General features: G+C 50.9%; 2 protein-coding genes across 4 annotated transcripts in view; both read right to left on the bottom strand.

The window, feature by feature from the left end:
• Positions 1 to 17,995, bottom strand: part of Hm13 (histocompatibility minor 13) — a 38,937-nt gene that overhangs the window by 8,906 nt on the left and 12,036 nt on the right. For all 3 annotated transcript variants that reach the window (XR_003736414.2, XM_028887542.2, XM_028887541.2), the window contains exons 3-10: positions 17,168 to 17,250; positions 11,743 to 11,831; positions 8,482 to 8,567; positions 8,266 to 8,391; positions 7,573 to 7,630; positions 5,530 to 5,613; positions 3,007 to 3,043; positions 2,049 to 2,151 (exon numbers count right to left, since the gene is read on the bottom strand). Coding sequence is in view for 2 of the 3 variants with exons in the window: in XM_028887542.2 (XP_028743375.1) it covers positions 2,049 to 2,151; positions 3,007 to 3,043; positions 5,530 to 5,613; positions 7,573 to 7,630; positions 8,266 to 8,391; positions 8,482 to 8,567; positions 11,743 to 11,831; positions 17,168 to 17,250 (666 nt within the window). In the remaining variant the exon portion in view is untranslated. The remainder of the gene's footprint in view (positions 1 to 2,048; positions 2,152 to 3,006; positions 3,044 to 5,529; positions 5,614 to 7,572; positions 7,631 to 8,265; positions 8,392 to 8,481; positions 8,568 to 11,742; positions 11,832 to 17,167; positions 17,251 to 17,995) is intronic.
• On the bottom strand, positions 9,292 to 10,868 carry LOC114705605 (malignant T-cell-amplified sequence 2). Its single transcript, XM_028887543.2, has one exon. The coding sequence runs from the start codon at positions 9,965 to 9,967 to the stop codon at positions 9,422 to 9,424; it is 546 nt and encodes a 181-aa protein (XP_028743376.1). The 5' UTR covers positions 9,968 to 10,868; the 3' UTR covers positions 9,292 to 9,421.

Here is a 17,995-nt window from a genome sequence, read left to right as displayed (position 1 = left end):
CTGCAGTGTCTCCACAATGGGGAGGACACCACCTTGCTCGAGAGCAAGATCCTCTTCCGGTTCCTGCTGGGAAGGCAAGCCTGCCACCTGGTGGTTGCCAGGCGAATGGCTCTGGCCTACTCCAACGCAGGGTTGGGAAGTATAGTACAGGCCTTGAAAAGGCCTCTAAGCTATGTCTTGATCTGGCACTCTAATCCTCTCACCAAGCGCATGCCATGCTCCACAGGCACACCATAAGCTGTGCCAAAAATAACTGAACAAACGCGAAGGCTCTGTGAACACTCTGGGTTTCTCTGCTTATGAGCCACACCCTTGGATCTTTGTGGAAGGTTTAGCATAGGTACAGTGATCACCAATCTGATCTTGTGATGAATTCAAAGGCAGCTCCCATGTGACAGAGCTCTGGGGGAGGGGAGGAGTGAGGAGCAACACTACAGTAGCCTCCCTCCAATCCCCGGAGCACCTCAAGACTACAGTATGGCAGGCGGTGAGTGACTGCTCACGGGGTCTAATGGTAAGCAGTATGTAGTGTGATAGGCTGGATCAAGGAATGGCTTATGTGAGCAGTAAGAGTTCATCTTGGTCTTCAGGATGCATGGCATTTAAAACTAGAGTTTCTGATTGAATATGTTTGGGCTGTGGGTAACCGAACTCACAGAAGGCGACGCTGTGCTGGAGGTGTGGGAATGCATTATCTAGATAGTGGAGCTCTGAGGGATTACATTGATTTACCCCATCCCCCAAGCCACTCTTTTTCTGCTTTTATTAATGAATGAGGAAATTTGGAACCTGGCCCGAGTCCCAGAGAGGAGTCCACTGCTTCCCCTGGGGCTTCCTTGGCCTCTGCCCCACACACTGTCCTTGCAGTCTGGGCCTCGTTTGTACAATGTTCAGGCCAAGTCCTAGCTCTACTACCCACTAACTGGGTGGCACCTCAGCTCCAGTTTCCTCACGTGCTAAGACCTCAGGAGCACAGGATTTGGTATGTGCACTGTGTTTCTTAAGCCAAGAGAAGAGGCCATCCTGCCTGCTCAGTCCCTACCGGCCTCCCCTCTCCAGGCCCCTGAGACCCCAACCTTCACACAGGCTGTTCACTGCTGCAGCATATTGCTTTAACTGTGCAAAGGTGTGTTACATCTGCTCACGCTGCACTGCTTTAACGATGTAAAGGTGTGTTTTAATTATGTCAAGATGTGCTCCATTTGTTTCACCTTGCCTGCCTAAGGCACCTGATTGGCCTAATGAAAAGCTGAATGGCCAATAGCTAGGCAGGAGAAAGGATAGGTGGGGCTGGCGGCAGAGAATAAATGGGAGGAATCCAGGCTCAAAAGGAGAGAAGGAGAGCGAGAGGGACGCGCCCAGAGCAAGAAGCCCGCCAGCCACAGAGAAACAGTGAAAGTAAGTTCTACAGAAGAAAGGGAAAAAGCCCGAGGCAAAAGGTAGGTAAAGAGAAACGGTAATTTAAACTAAAGAGCTAGCCAGAAACGCGCCTAAGCTAGCTGAGCATTCGAAACCAGGAGCAAGTCTCTGTCATGACTTGGGAGCTGGTTGGTGGCCTAAAAGAAAAAGCCTGGCACAGCTCACTGTGGTAGAGCCCACCTTGGTGGGAGGAGGCGGCGGAGCCTTGGCTTTCCTGGGGTGGGTGTAGCTAGCTTTCACTTGGCCGAAACACCTGACTCTCCCCAATCCTGCTCTTTGTTCGTCCATGCTAGCTTGCCTGGGAAGCCATCCTCTCTTCCCCAGCCTCCTCCTGCAGCTGGAATGGCCACGTGACGTACTAGCTGGCTTATGGGCTGCAGGCGGAAATCAGGTAGAGAACTCTGGCAAAAATGTCTGCTTTTCTAGTGGAGACAGTGGTGTGCTGAAAAAACCATTTGCCTGGAGCAACAGCGGCCACATTCCCACGAGTCAAAAACAACCAAACACCTTGTTTTGCTCCCACCGCAGGGTGCCCACCTCAGGGCTGCTTGTGCAGGTGACAGAGCAGCTCTCTGAGTTCTCTTACTGTCAGGGACGCACTCTGGACACAGCAAGGCTGTTCTGCTCACCTGGGCATGCTTGAAGATGTGCATGATGAAGATGGTGAGGCCCAGGCCGAAGATGTAGGCCGCGAAGCTGGTATAGAAGTAGGTGTGGGTGTTCTTCTTCAAGCTTCAAGGAAGGCAGAAAGAAGGGTTAGAGTAGGAACATCCTTTCTAGGGAACTCTCTGCAGTTGATGTACGTGGGAGAGCGCTCTCTCAGCTGGGGGCCTGGAGGGCCATGCACCCTGTACTTGCCCGAGTTAAGTCTCTGTAGTAAAGTTACCTTTACTTTTTCATATTCAGTTTATATCTTTGCAAAATGGGAACGCCATAAGCCTATTTGTAAATAACAAATATTATAATCTAAAAACGGCCTGTAAGACTATTAGCCATAAAAATCTCTTGGGAGAAAAAGCAATTCGGGTTCTAGGTTTTCCCCACAGAATGTAAGGCTGGGGCAAGGCCCTGCTGGGGACTGAGTCCGGCCCCGTGCATGCTTGGCAAGTGTTCTCTCGGCTCCAGTCCAGCCTTATGTTTAGTTTCTACCACAGCCATAAAAGCACGTGGAGGGAGAGCACAGGGACCAGCTAGACTGACCAGTGACTCGAGTGCGGCCTGGCAAACGATGCCTGCAGCTCGCTTTCCCCAAAGCCACTGAGGTCAGCCTGTGCTCAGCACTCTCCACAGACCGGCACAGGAGACTCAGTGGGAACTCTTGCTCACCACCGTGGACGTGAGGTGGAGGCTCCTGAGGTGAGACTAGCCGCCAAGGGCTCAGGGCGCCAAGCACCAATCTCAACTAAAAGGACTTTAAAAGGACAAAAACAAACAACAACAAAAACCCCAAACACTCAAATCTTCAGAACGCAGGTGAAATGAGAATTTCTCTGGATGTGTGGGTGGAGGTACCTGCTCTGGGCTCCTGATAGCTGGAGAATGCTGGGAGAACCCCAGGCCAGGCCAGGCCCGGCCCCCCTTGCTTACCTGATGTCAAAACGAAGCAGCAAGGCAATGAAAATCCCTGAAAGGGAAAAGGCAGGGTTAGCAAGCCAGGGCTGGGGAGAAGAGGGGCAGCCAAGTGAAGGAGCCTGGCCTGGTCCCCACCACAGCGCCACACTGTCACAACAGACACTGTCTGTTCCCCTCTGACCAGGCACGGCCTAGGATCAAGGGAAGCCAGAGTCCCAGAGCTCAGCCGAGGGCCAAGACGGGAGGGAGAAGGACACCAGCTCTGACAGACTGCAACGGGGAATTCAATCTAGGCCTGCTCTAACTGAAAAACAGACTTCTGTGTCATAAAAGGTGGTCTGGCTGGGATCTAGTCTGGAGAGGGCTTCTTCAAAGTGACACTGGCCAGGGGAGAGTGGAAGGCATGTTCTGAGCTGCAGGAGGGAGACACCCAGCACAGACCGTCATACAGCAAGCAGGCTTGGGTCTATATTCCGAGCAAGGAACATAGCCCGCTGAAGAGTTCTGGGCAGGAGAGCCTAAACAGGTCTAGAGAGAGCCCTGTGGCTGCTGCCTGGCTGGAGCAAGAAGCAGACCATTGGGAGGTCCCACAGGAGCCCAGGAATGCTAACTCTGTCCCTTAACACCTGGCCTACACTTCAAAACCAAGTCCAGATACCCCAGGATCCCCAGTCTCAGACAGAGCCAGCCAGTCCAACCTCTGCATGCCGCACACACCACATCCTTTACAGATCTTCCCCCCTCACTGGCCTTCGGGCTCACACAGGACAGAGACTGAGTCTCATTTAGCTAAGGACAGCCTCTCAAGAACTGAAGCACGGTGGCCATCAGAAGCCTATCCAGCACGATGAATAGGTATTTTTTGCAGTGTTGTGTTTGGAACCCTGTGCAGGCTGGGCACGGGCTCTACCACTGAGTTACACTCCCCACCCTTTGTTGCTAATTTTCAAGAGGGAGCCGAGTCATTCTCGGCGAGGACTGTGAGAGGCGAGTTGGATGGAAAAAGCTGACCAGAGCGGCCTTTCCTACAGTGTTTGGAGCTCAGCGCCCCCTGGTGACTGATTCTTGTAACAGCTCCTCAACTAAAGCAGGGGCAGGGGCTGTGCTGGTATACTAACAGCCTGGGGGTCAACAGGCTGCTTTCTGGGCTGGGTGACTGCTGGAAGATTTGGAGCCACATACGGATCCTGAAGGAACTATTAAGGAGAGGATGTGTCCACTCCTAAAGCCCAGAACCATGCACTGAGGAGACTGGCGAAGCTAGACACTGGGTCTCTGTAAGGCAGCAGTTCTCAGCCCATGGGCGGCAATGCAAGCCCTTTGGGGTCAAAAGACCAATATTTACATTATGATCCATAGCAGTAGCAAAATTACAGTTATGAAGTAGCAACGAAAATAACTTTATGGTGGGGTATCACTACAACATGAGGAGCTGCGTTAAAGGGTCGCAGCGTTTGGAAGGTTGAGAGCCACTGCTGTAAGGCATTCTATTTAAAGACCGCTCTGGCCACCAAGCCAGGCATCCCACCTAGGATGAACACAGGACCACAATCTACTCTGTCCCTGACCACCACCACCAATGCAGTGTCTCTGCCCTTTGCCAGGGGATTGGAATTCAATTGTGTTTTGAGACACTGTTGACCACTTAACCAGGCTATCCTTGAATTCATGATCCTCCTGTCTCTGTGTCTGGGGTCATAGGCACATGTCATCATTCTTACTGAAGGACTCAAATCTCTCCTGCGTTACCTGGGGTGGGGTATGTCAAGCCCAATCTCTCAGACAAGTAGACCTGCTTCTTCAACCTGGATCACAAATTCCCTCTATTCCCTGGACTTGCTGGGAACAGCAAAATGACCCAGCACAGCACCCACCACAGTGCCTGGGGAGGGAGTGGCAGGTGCTGTCACCAGCCAGCACACTGTCCTATGGCGCGCGCCGCGCGCGTGTGTGTGTGTGTGTGTGTGTGTGTGTGTGAGTGATGCTGGGGATGAACCCAGCGTCCCTGCATGCTAAGCTTCACTCTGCTACTGAGCCACAGTCCCATCCTCTGCAGGAGACCTTTCTCACAGTCAGACGGACCCACTGCTGAGGACGATGGGAATCTCTCTCAGTCCTTTAAAGGAACTAGGAGCTAGACAGATCCCTGACAGGCGACAGGGAGAGGAGCCATAGATAGATAAAGATGCAAACCTGGAGCTTCGTCAGCCTCCTGAAGTGAGAGAAAGGCCAGGCAGGCTTTTTCTCCCCACTGGCAGGGCTCCTCCTGGCCTAGAAGTCCAGGTTGGCTAGGAGATCCATTCAAGGCCATTCTGAACACGTTTACCTGAAGCTGAGGGCTCAGCTCCACTTTCTTGGTTAAAGTCCAAAATTAAGGGAAAGAGAGCTTCCCTATGCCCCCCAAGGCACAAACACATACAGAGGGGGATCTGCCAAGTCCTCACCTGATCTTCCCTATTCCCAACAGGTAAGGCTACCTATCCATCTCCTAGTAAAGCCCTTGGCACCCCCCACCACAGCGCTCTCCCCAGCAATCACCTGGAATGACGATATCTCCAAGTCCCAGCATGGCAAAGTTGTCCGCTTCAAGGCCCTTCTCCAGCAGATCCTGGGGGAACACCACTGCAGGGAGGAGACGGGAGGAGACAGAACCATCAGAGGGAGCCGCTTTCTCAGGCTGCCAGCCTCCAGCCCTGCCACGCCGGACTCTCACACATTTGTATTTCGAGTGTACAGGAGATGACAGGGTGTTCTCAGGATGAAATGGCAGCTTTTACGGCAAGGAGGGATCTAGGACCATCTAACCAAAGGTTTCCTCTTCATTTTTCCTTCTATGTTGCTATAGGACCCACGAGAAAGAAGCCCTAAGCTGACTTCACCCCAGCTGCTTGCTGCCTCAAGCCAGCCCCGCCAGGGCGCTACCAATCACTGGGCCACATTCCATCCTCTCAAGGCCACCTCGCCTCCTTCCCAGCTACCATGCCTGGTACAGCCTTATGGTCCCAGGTGACTCGGGATCATCCACAGTTGAGACTCTAAGTTAATCTCCTTTCCCATCTACCTTGGGATGGTTAGTTGTTTGCTTTGACTGTTTTTGAGATGATCTAGCTATGTAGCCCAGGCTGGTTTTGAATTTTCAATCCTTTCAAGTACCAGGATTAGCACTCGTGTGGTATCATGGTCAAGCCAAAGGACCCAAGTCCTCGTGCATGGTAGGAAAGCACTTTACTACTGGTGATGCCTGCAGCTCCCTAACACATGACTTGGCCAAGGAAACATGAAAGACACTTCCCCAGGGTTTTTTTTTTTTTTGGGGGGGGGGGGGGGGGACGACGACCAAAAACACTCTTCCTGGGGAAACGAAAAAGTGGTCCCTTCTGTGCCATGTCTGGGTGAGGAGTCAATGCTAGAATTGTGGTTCCCCTCCGGGGACCATGGAAAGGTGAGCTAAAGGACAGGTAAGAAACACGTTGAGAACAGAGGGCGGAAATCTCCTTGGTTTGGGTGATTCCACTGAAGGGCACTAACCCACCCTTGAGCTGTTCCACCCAAGCTAACAGCAGTTTGAGATAAAATTTCCCCTTGTCTATTCAGGCTCAGCGATCCCTGCACTTTGGAGGTGGAAGCAGAAGGTGTAGCGGTTCAAAGCCACCGTTAGCCACAGTGAGTTCCAGGATGGCTTCAGCTACCTGAAATCCATCTCGACAAATATCCAGAGTTCCCCCTTGTTTAAAGACTTTGGTACCTGATTTGTTTTTTGGGTTTTTTGAGACAGGATTTCTCTGTGTGGCCGTGGCTGTTCTGGAACTCAATCTGTAGACCAGGCTGGCCTTGAACTCAAGAGATCCACCTGCCTCCTTCCAGGATGTGAGTCCTAGGTACTGAACTCAGGTTGTCAGGTTTGGTAGCAAGAACTGTGCCAGCGCAGTCATCCTGCTGGCTTTTTTTTTTTTTTTTTTTTTTTTTTTTTTTGACTGTCTTGCTATGTAGCCTAGGGTAGCCTTAAAGTTGCAATCCTCCTGCCTCGGCCTCTCCAGTACTAGGACAACAGGAATGTGCCCCATGCCAGTATTATGGATCTTTTTTCAGGGTGCAGGGATGGAACCCCAGGGTTCACACATGCTAGACAAGCATTCTACCACTGAGCTACTACAGCCCTAACCTCTACAGTTGGGTTTTCTAATACTTGTATAGACAACGGTTATTCTAAAAAACAAAACCAAGGTATGGTGAGTGTCGGTAGACAAGAGAGCATCTGGTACTCAGGTAACAAGGGGGAACCCAGGGAGTGTGATACAGTTAGTGTGACGGTCTCTACTTCTGGAAAACCACTGTGAGCCCTACAATAGGCCGTTAAGCACCTCTCCTCTATGCTTACCCCCATTCCTATACATTTCATGCCACACGGCGTCATGACCAAGTGGCCAAGGGACTGGGGGTGGGGTGGGGGGACTGAGAACAAGAACACAGCCAGATGAATCAATGAAGAGGAAAGAGAGGGAGGTTCTGACACCAACAGGGATGATGAGCCAACTGGGGGAGAGGAAGATGCCCAATGGTGGGAGGTGGTCACTTACTTACATTTGATTGGGGCCTCAAAGGACTTGGCCACAGTCACCATGACGTTGGTGCCGAATACCTGGAAGGAGAAGACAGGAGTCTAAAGGGAGGTGGGTGGGCACGAAAGGCTGTCCCTAGGCTTCTAGATGTGGTGTTGAGGTGCATGAGAGTCCAACAGGGAACCGGAAGAGCCCAGAGCACAACTGACATTCATGTGGTTCTGGGCAAAAGAAAATCTGAAGGAGTCGGAGAAAGACCCTCAACTGGCCCAAGCTGGGCAGCCTGCTTGTTCAGGCTCCTCTCCCTCTTACGATACAAAGACCCTAGGCAGCTCCCAGATCCCTTAGCAGTGCCTCAGAAAGGGAATACTCCGCCAGAACACAGCTAACCTCTGTCCTCCTTGCTGGGTCATTCCCCAGCATCCACCACTCCTATTCAAACGGCGCCGCATCTCAACTCATTTGCTCTAGAGACACAGGATTTAGTGGTACCCCTGTAAAGACCACAGAGGGTGTATGAGGGCACTGGGCACACTGGCTCTTGGTAGGAGATGCCACCCTTTTCCTCCAGATTTACAGAGGGACCAGAAATAGACCTGCTCTAGGGAACAAATTCTATCAGATTGCCACTTGGACTGAGATGGCAAAGACGCAGGGAAGCCGGGAGGCGGAGAAGGGCCCTCAGAGCTGGACAGCACATCCCTGCCTGACTCACCCAGAAGATGTCATAGATGAAGAGTCCGCCAAGCAGGATGCAGCCAGTGCTCACGTTGTTCAGGTGAAGAAGCTCTACCCCATTAAGGGAGAAGGCCAGGCCAAAGAGGTTGTTGGCAATCCAGTGCTGGGGAAAGGTTGGAGTGAGACTAGCTCCCTGTGCTCCATCCTACCCTGTCTCCCCAGCTGCCCACCTGCTCAGGCTCTGACCACTTACCTTCCTCAGCAGGTACCAGACACCAACGACGCTGCTTAGGCCCAGGCACACCAGGTCCTTAGTGTCAAACTCATAGTTGATGATCTCTGGGCAGAGAGGCCAGGTAAGTCCACTCCCCCACGTGAGGCTATCCCCCTCCCCCCCCCCAAACCTGTCAGCCCCTGGTTGAAGGCGGGCATAACTGCCGGCACGGTCGGACAGGCTCATGGACTTGGCCTTGGCTGCCTCAGACCGGCAAAAGTATTAGGCTGGGGAAAGCTCACTGGGGCCATGTCCAACCCCTCTTAATTTTCTAGAAGGGGGAAACACAGGCCCATATAAAATACAGGGTATTGGGGATATAAGCTCTGCCACCTAAAGCTGGGCGATCTTGGAGGAGGCTGTGGCCTCTTAAGAGTTTGTTTCCTCATCGGTAAAAAAGTCAACAGCACCTTTGTCAGGGGGGCTGTTGTGAGAAGTAAGGCTACTCTTACAATGCCCTCAGCACAGTGCCCGGAAGGGAACACATTGGGTTCCCAATTAATGTTACTCCTACCAAGTTTGGAATTTTAGGAAATCAGAGGGATTACTGGTAACCCTTTCCAAGCAGAGGAAGAAGGAAAGAGAGATGTAGAAAGTAGTCAAGAGGGAATCTTGAAGGCTGCTCTTGTCAGGAGCACCTCGGTAGAGACCCTGATGTCAGACCTACTCTGGATGCTACGAGATTTCCTAATAACTGAGTGTGGCCACTTCTATGATTCCAAAGTGCAACAAACTGTTACTTGTCTCCCAATTCCTGCTCTTTCTTGTGGTTACAACACCCCGTTCTCATTTTTTAAAGGTATCTGTTGAATTTATTCATCACAACCACAGAGGCATTTTCTTCATGATGTCACATACAGACACACACACAGATACAACACAATATTTATATTTAGCTCAAGTGCATTGCATCTAAGGCTCACTTATATGTCTTCATGTGCCACAGCCCGTCATTTAGATAATGGATGTTCTCTATGCCGATGCCCTTGTTGACTTTCTCAATGTCTGCTGCAGCCATTTTCATGACTCCGACACACAGGGCATGCTCCTTCCCTTCGGCCATGACCGCCACGATGGTATCTACTGCAGCAGCATAGAGCTTTGCTCCAGGAGATGTTAAACCCGGACACATGATATTTGCACCACTGAGCACAAATTTGATGGCTCCTTTGTCGACCTGCTGGTGTGGTAGGATAAATGGGTATTTGTGAAGTAATCTTAGCGTTGGATAAAAGGGTCCTTTTCTCTGCCTGAAAAACAGTAATTCTCCATTAACTGTAAGGATTTCCATGTGTTCATGGCATCGCACTATTTTGACGGGATCTTTCTTAGGCATGATTTGATTAAGCCACGGCTCGATACCTGGGAACTGCTCAGTCAGTTGGCTCTTAATACCCTTAATAACGGAAGTTTTCAGCTGGATGCAGTTGGACACACAGTCCTTCTCGTCAAATTTCTTGAACATGATCTTGGTGTGAAGAGGCGCCGACAGGGTAGAGCTGAAGCGAAGCGTGGATCGCCGAAGGTCCGCGTTGCGGTCTACAGGAAGGATAACACCGGCATCCGAGCCGGCCGTTGTCGCTAACCGGAAGATGGTTCGACCGACTGCACTTTACGGCTACGTAAGATCCGATTACTTCCGTTCCACTGACCCCCACGTTTGCTCTGACCCCGACGTGGTCACCCCACGGCTCTTCCCCCCGACTTCCGGCCCTTTTCCGGACTTCCGATTGCAGAAAGGGCGGGGCTCAGACCGGATAATGCGTCAGAGTGTCCACGTCTACAGATAGATGGCCACTTCGGGTTCCGACTGGACCTGCACCGAGTCGCGCCGCCTCTTCCGGGCACACTGCCCAACTCCCTTGGAGCTAACCAGCCAATCGGGATGCGCCCGTCCTCCCTACGGCTGCGCAGTAGATGCTCCCGTCTTTCCCTACAGCTGCGCAGTGGATGCTCCCGTCTTCCCTACGGCTGCGCAGTGGATGGTCCCGTCTTTCCCTACGGCTGCGCAGTGGATGATCCCGTCTTCCCTACGGCTGCGCAGTGGATGGTCCCGTCTTTCCCTACGGCTGCGCAGTGGATGGTCCCGTCTTCCCTACGGCTGCGCAGTGGATGATCCCGTCTTCCCTACGGCTGCGCAGTGGATGCTCCTGTCTTCTACGGCTGCGCAGTGGATGGTCCCGTCTTTCCCTACGGCTGCGCAGTGGATGGTCCCGTCTTTCCCTACGGCTGCGCAGTGGATGTCCCGTCTTCCCTACGGCTGCGCAGTGGATGGTCCCGTCTTCCCTACGGCTGCGCAGTGGATGGTCCCGTCTTCCCTACGGCTGCGCAGTGGATGGTCCCGTCTTCCCTACGGCTGCGCAGTGGATGCGTCTCACGGCTGCGCATGGATCCCGTCTTCCCTACGGCTGCGCAGTGGATGGTCCCGTCTTCCCTACGGCTGCGCAGTGGATGGTCCCGTCTTTCCCTACGGCTGCGCAGTGGAGACGGCCGCGCAGTGGATGCTCCTGTCTTCTACGGCTGCGCAGTGGTCGCACTCCCAGACCCCCGAGGGGCCCCAGAGTATTATGGAGCTTGGCATAGATGGGGATTTGGAACCCTGAAGGTTCTATAGTCGTTAAAAAAACAGGCTTAGCCTTTAAAAAAAATCAATCCGATAATCATTTATTTGGCACAGATGTACTTGATGCAGAGACGAACCATCGCATCACCGTTTGGGGGGAAAAGGCAGAATGTGCTTGGCAACCAGCAAAGAATGGAATACATTCCACAGGCTTCTCAAGTGTGAGAATTATCTTCCATTTGGTTCAAACCATCATTTCTCTTGTCACCATGTTTGAATCCATATGACAACGAACACATCTTCATTGTTTTATTTTCCAAAGCTTAGGCGAAACAATCACTGAGCAGACTTGCTAAGAGCTAGCTGTCTGGCATAGCTTTTACGGAGTGTACAGATGAGCCAGGCACTGTGCTGAATGCTTTCCACTTATCATTTACTTCCTAATGAAGGGGCTAGATTCTCATTTTTATTTTACAGATAGGGGAAACAAACTTCCAGTAAAAACACCTAGTGCTCAGAAATAATGGATTCACCCAGATGCCCAAGTCTGAGTAGTGGCAAAGCTGGGACATGAACCAGGGCCGTAAGATCGGAGTTTCTCCTTTTCGTTACGTGTTTCTTTGGAGAACCCAGTATTACAGGAACAAAGGGGGGAGAGGGAAGTGGGTACCACTGACCTTCCTTGTTTTCCCCAGAGCCCTGTGTGAAGAGCAGCTGATACTGGCGATTTGGGAAGTTGGCTGGAAAAAACTTATTCATGAAGGGGCTGGAAAGAAAGACAAAGCAGGTCGGCAAACAGAGCCCCCACAGGCAATCATAGCTCTTAACAGTCCCACTAACTTCCACTACGGCTGTTACCCCCAGGCACCTTTTCTAAGTGCCCCGGGAGGTACATGTTATTTTTGCCACTCTACAGATTTGGAGTCTACTAGAGGATGACTTGACCAGGGTCACACAGGGAGCCAGGATCTACGCTGAGATTCAAACTGCAGTTTCTAAACTCTTAAGTGATTTGTTTCGCTTATTGGCAAAGTGGTACAGGCAGACTTGGTATGAAAATTTTGGGGGAAGAGTAAAGATTTCCAAGCCTGGCCCATCAGCTTCTTGTCAGGAAATGTACTCCCAAACTCTTACCAAGTCCCATGCTACAGAACTGGGCTTTTACAAATGTTGTTGAAATCTACCAGCCAGATGAACCATAGCCTCCAGGGCAGGAGCATCCTCTTTTTCAAGCCTACTATGAGGTCTCTGTTGCTTAGGACCAGCATAGCTTTAAAAACATTGTTATCCAGCATGCTCCTGGCCAGGCAAGGTACAGACATGTTCTTTCCCAGACTATGTTAGAGCAAGATTAGCAAACCAAGGCCTCTTGATCATGAGTGTGACAGTACTATAGAGTGGCTACTAGTCCCCACAGTCCTGTGGAGGCCACATTTGTGGCAGCCTCCCAGGCTTTGGTCTCCTTACCTGTGTGTGAGGATAAGCATATGGCCTATCTCAAAGAGGTGTGTGAAGATAAAATAAGGCAGGAAAGATGCTCAGCTCAGTGCTGGCCTGTATTAAAGATGTTTAAGAACTGTGAACAAAGGTCACAGAAGATATCCCAGAATGGTTTCCTAACGACTAAGAAGTAAAGCAAGGTAGGCCTGGAAACATTTAGGTCACAATGGATAAGGCAGTGATGCGAGATGTCTGTTTTGAAATTCTGGTGGCTTGGAGAATATGAATTGAAGAACTATCTCTGGGCCTCAGTTTCCCCACTTGTCAAACAACTGATCCCTTGTATCCTCAAGCTGTGTGATGTAACTGATGGTGAATGGCATGGCTGGAATCTGGAGTGGGCATTCATGGAAGAGCTCTGAAGAGATGGAAGGCAGAAGCAGCCAAGATGGCCGAGGCTGGAAGCTCAGTTTGCTGAATCTCTTTTGGGAGGGTGAGGCCACAGTGCCAAGTACAGAGAGAGGCAGAGAGCAGCTCAAGCTGAAGCATTCACCCAGCCTAGCCTCTTAGCAGCTTGACGTTCTGCATCTTAATCAGCATAACAGACTTGAGACACGCTTCCTAGGTTCAAGTCCTATGTCTGCCACTTCTTAGAGGTGTGATCTTGGGGAAGTTACTTAGCTGCTCCTTGCAACTCTTTCCGTATCTGGACATTACAATACCTTTCTCAGAGAATCAGTTTGTTCAAAGATAGGGTCTCACTCTACAGCTCAAGTTGGCCTTAAACTTGCAATGATCCTGTTTCTGCCTCCTGAGTGCTGGAATTATAGGGATAACACACCAAGTCTGAGACTCTCACAGGATTAAGAGGATTAAGCTAATGCTTGGTGTCTGACAAGTTCAACCGCAGCTTCCACTTCAAGAGTTAAATGTCTGGACTGATTTCTGCATCTGATCTACACCACTGAGCTACAGATCCAGCCCTTATTTTAAGACAGTCTCACTAAGTTGCCCAGGTTGGCCTCCAATTTTTGATCCTCCAAACAGCTGAGATCACAGGCAAGCACTGGGAAAAAGAGCCTGCTGCCTAACACACACAAAGGATGACCTCTGTGATGCAACTGGTCAGTCTGAACTCAAGGGCGGGGCCCTGTTGTCCCATCATTTCCCATGCATGATGGACACAGTGGTGGATGTTTGCCAGCCAACTCTGAATGCACTTTTACTGTGGGCAGAGTGTTCTTAGATCCTCATGGCCCAAACAGACCTAAAGTTCATTGCTTTGTCCTGAGAGACAGCCTAGTGCCCTTGCCATTTGGGGGCAGATGGTGAGGGTTGATAAAACTTGACAATGTGCCCTTGGTCTCCTGAGGCAGGAGACTTTGGCTTTCTGTCTGTGGGCCACTTGAGTAGGGCAGGAGCTCAGCCACAGGGGATAAAATAGGCTAAGGCTGCCTGGGCAGAATGTGGAATCTGGCTGGGTTGGAGTCTTGGTGACTGTATTAGGTGAAGGCGGGCTGTGACCCCTGCCTGCCCGCAGTACTACGAGCTGTGGTCTGTTCTGAACAGTTTGAGGTAGGCAGTGGATGGCAGCAGAGGTGGAGGGTTCAGAGAATTGCAGCCAAGGCCAGCATGGCCTGGGATATGGCTAGTGCAGCCTTTAGCAGGCATTTTAGAGATCTGCGGAGAGGAGTCTGTTCTCTCCACGTTCTCCCTTCCCCTCAACTTCTGCCAAAGCAATCAAGAATTCTAGCCCTGGAGTCAGACAGACCTGGGATCAAACCCTCTGCTTTTATCAGCCATGAATCCTGGTGGACTTCCTTGTCTCATACCTTCAGGCCTTATGGTACAGATCCAGAGGAAGGTCTGCCTCGTGGATATAAACAGCCTGTGGAAACTCTTAACACTGTAGCATTCTTAACCGAAAGACTTGAGAAAATACAACTCCAGTGAGTGAGAGTCAGTTTAATATTTGGATCAACACTAAAAAACCCCGTGACTAAATTAATCCCCTCCTTGTAATAAAATTGCTTTTGTTGGGTTTTGCTCTTTCTCATGACAACTTTATAGCTTCATTCATTGGCAGTTTTTGTAGCCCAGGCTGGTCTTGAACTCATGATCCAACTGCCTCATCCTGCCAGGTTCCTGGGGCCTTTACATGGGTGCCAGAGCAGATTACTGTTGCTCTGAATTTTATGAGAAAATGATTGTGGGGAATGTGGCTTAGTGCTAGACCACTTGACTAGCATATGGGAGTCCCTGGGTTCAATTCCTAACACCAGAAGAGAGAGAAAAAAGCAAAACTAGGGGTGGGCTATGGCTGGGTAGAAGAGACTGCCTAGGGAAGTACAAGGCTCCAAGTCCAACACCCAACATGAAAAAAACAAAAACCAGTCTCTAGCTGACAAATTTTACCATGCACCATTTATTTGTTATTTTGAGACACTATTTCATATAACTCAAACTGGTCTTGAAGCAGCTGTGTAGCTAAGGACGACCTTGAACTCCTGTCCTCCTGCCTCTACCTCCCAAGTGCTGGGATTAGAGGCGTGAGCCACCAAACTAGCCCGTGTGTCCTTTTTTTTTTTTTGGAGACAAAGTCTCACAGTGTAGCCCTGGCTAATGTGTAACTATGTAGATCAGGCTGACCTCGAACTCGGGGATTTGCCTGCCTCTGCTTCCTGAGTGCTGGGATTAAAGGCGTGGGGTACCACCTGGCTTCCCATGAGGTTAACGGCTGACTTTTGCTTATTTTGGTGCTAGGTTCAAACCCTGGGCCTTACCCTTACTAGGCAAGTGCTCTACCACTAAGCTATACTCCCAGGCAATTGCTGGTTTTTTTTTTTTCTGTTGATAAAATCTATCACTAAAATGTACGAATTGGTTAGAGGTTAGAGAGACACCTGGTTAATCTGAGACATTGGGAACACAACAGTTTGTGGGTAGATAGATGCCGGGCTGCTGGGATGCTGTGAAATAATCAGTGCCCAAGCATATGGCCTAAATGTTGCTTTCAAAGTATATGTTCTGTGTGGTGAAGCTAGGCTGTGGAAGGACTGGGGATCTCAAACCTCTTGTAGACACTGGGGTGGAACTGACTAGACTTGGAGGAGTCATCAGCATGGAAAAGGAGACCCAGAATTTAAAAATGATGGCTCCTGTCCTTGCCTTAGGTCCTCATGAGTGCTGGACCTGCTGCTATTCTTACTAGGTCCAAGTTATTCAGATTCTCTGAGCTGGGCCATGGTATTTTCAACTCAGCTAGAATAAGATTTTGCAGGTAAAGATAGTGCTGGGTTTCGTATAAAGCCTATAGCCCAAGTCCCAGGTCTGTAACACCGGGCCAGCCCTAAGCCCACTGTGTGCCTGGAGACGGCAGCCCATCTGATGCTTCCTGTCCCTGTTAGAGGTTCTGTACTGTCTATAGGGGAAAACTGATACTTCGAGGGGTTGAGGCTACCTTCTGAGACCACACTCTGACTGCCACCTTCCCGCCAGTGTGTGGAGAGGAATAAGCCTCACTGTCCTTGGCATTCATGGCCTCTGGGGCAGATTCTACTGTCTACCTCTGAATGCTCTGGAAGGTGCCTGACACTGATTCCTTAATGTGCAGAGGCCATCCAGCTCCTAGTATGGCACCTCTCTCCTTACACCTCTCCCAGGATACCTATCTTCCAAACCTGAGTGCAAGCTGAGTTCCTTTCTCTGGGCAATTCTTCCTGGCCACTCCTCAGTCTATCTGTAGACTACTGCAAAGAGGCAGGCAGAAGCATGCTGGGCTAGTTCTGCTGTCCATACTAGAGGGTAAGATGGTGAATGTGAAATGATGCCAAGAGATAAGTGTGCAGGCTAGCCCTGCAGAGTGAAGGTGGCCAGTAGCCCCTTGTTCCTATGACACTGTCCTAAATCCTTTATGCCTGATGTCCTGATGCGAGTGACCGGCTCTGAGCAGAATGGCCTGTGTCTAGACCTGGGCTTCGATCCTGGTTTGGCTGTTTGCTGTGTGATCCTATCGAACGTCTTACTCTAACTTCAGCTTCTCTGACTCTAACCCGGGGTCAACAGCAAGAGCTGGCTAGCCAAGGTGTCTAGCAAGTTGACACAGGCAATCATAGCCGTCCTAACGAAGGTGACAGTTGTACCTACTGACTATGACCCGTTTTCTACATGAAGGGCATTCTTTTTTTTTTTAATACACCCTTGAGGACACTGAAGCCAGAGGTTAACTTGTAGTGTAGAGGCTGGACTTAAGGCCAGGCAGTCAAATTCAGAGTCCGCATCCCACCCTCTACTGTTAGGAGTGTGTCCCACGAAGAGCTGAGCCTAGTGCTTGGCAAGTGGCGCTAGGGTGATACATCTCAGCACCGTGATGACGCTTTGACACTGACTGGGCTCTCCCTCTCTAAGATGCCTGGAGCTTGCCTCAGCCTCCTGAGTGCCGCGAGCCCCCAGAACTGGCTAGCCCTGTAAGTCCCTGTAAGGAGACTGTGGCCCAGAGAGATCCCAGTTCCCATCCCAGGTCATGTACAATATGACACAGGGGAAGAATCCCTTGGATTTAAACCTGGCTTGGAATGACACAAAAGATCATGTTCCTATCCAAGAGCCTGCACTGGTTCCTGAGAAAGTGGCTTCAAATGTTGCTGGGAGATGCCTTCTGACCTGATGGTGTGGGACAGGGCCAGGATCCCCAGCACGAAGAAATACATGGACAGCAAGAGGTTGATGTACTCCTGGGAGAATATCTGAGGAAGAAATACAAAAAGAAACAAGTCAGGGTTGTCAGAAGCCAGGACCCATCTCCTGGAGGTTGGTCTCATTCTACCCCTCTGGAGTCAGGGGCAGTCAGCAAGACTCTCTTTTGACTCCAGGCTTCCATGCTCACAGCTAGGGGGAAGGGCAGTACCTCAGGTCCCACCCAGATGGACTCTACCCACAACGGAGTCTAGATGTTTGCATATGTGATTCCGTCATTTGGAGAAGGGTAATCACTATGTGTGCCCAGGGTCTTACACGAAGTCCTGAGGGCACAGGGGAGGGGTCTGAAATCAAACCCAAGGGCAGTTTCAGAAGCAAAAATTTGTTTCTTTCTCCCTGCTCAAAAATCCAGGAGCCCCTTCAGAGTGGCCCCCAAGCATGCTAGTTACAAGATCTCTGGGTACCCTGACCCACTCTTCGACCCAACCCTTGCCTCTTCATGCCTGTGACGGCAGCTCAGAGTCGGGACACCGGGCCCTGCCGGCTACTTCCCCATCTTATCCCCGTCAGCTGAAAGATTCTGTCGCAATGCTCCAAAGCCAATCGTCCATAGTCTCTCCAGAACTTGGGAAGGCTGTGCTCAATCTGTGCCTGCCGCAGCCTCTGCTCCACCAGTCACTGTGCTGACTCTCAACTGGGAGGCAGCACGTGCTTTTTGGGGGCACAGGGACCACGCCGCTTGAGTACACTCTCCAGTTATCTGTTTAAACGCCAGGCCGATCGTGTCGGTGC

The sequence above is a fragment of the Peromyscus leucopus genome, chromosome 4, assembly GCF_004664715.2.
Source record: "Peromyscus leucopus breed LL Stock chromosome 4, UCI_PerLeu_2.1, whole genome shotgun sequence".
NCBI classification, from domain to species: Eukaryota; Metazoa; Chordata; class Mammalia; order Rodentia; family Cricetidae; genus Peromyscus; species Peromyscus leucopus.
This window is presented reverse-complemented; position numbering and strand designations above follow the sequence as displayed.

Coding starts and splice junctions, on each gene's coding strand:
- LOC114705605 (XM_028887543.2), bottom strand. CDS start 9,967: ATGTTCAAGAAATTTGACGAGAAGGACTGTGTGTCCAACTGCATCCAG.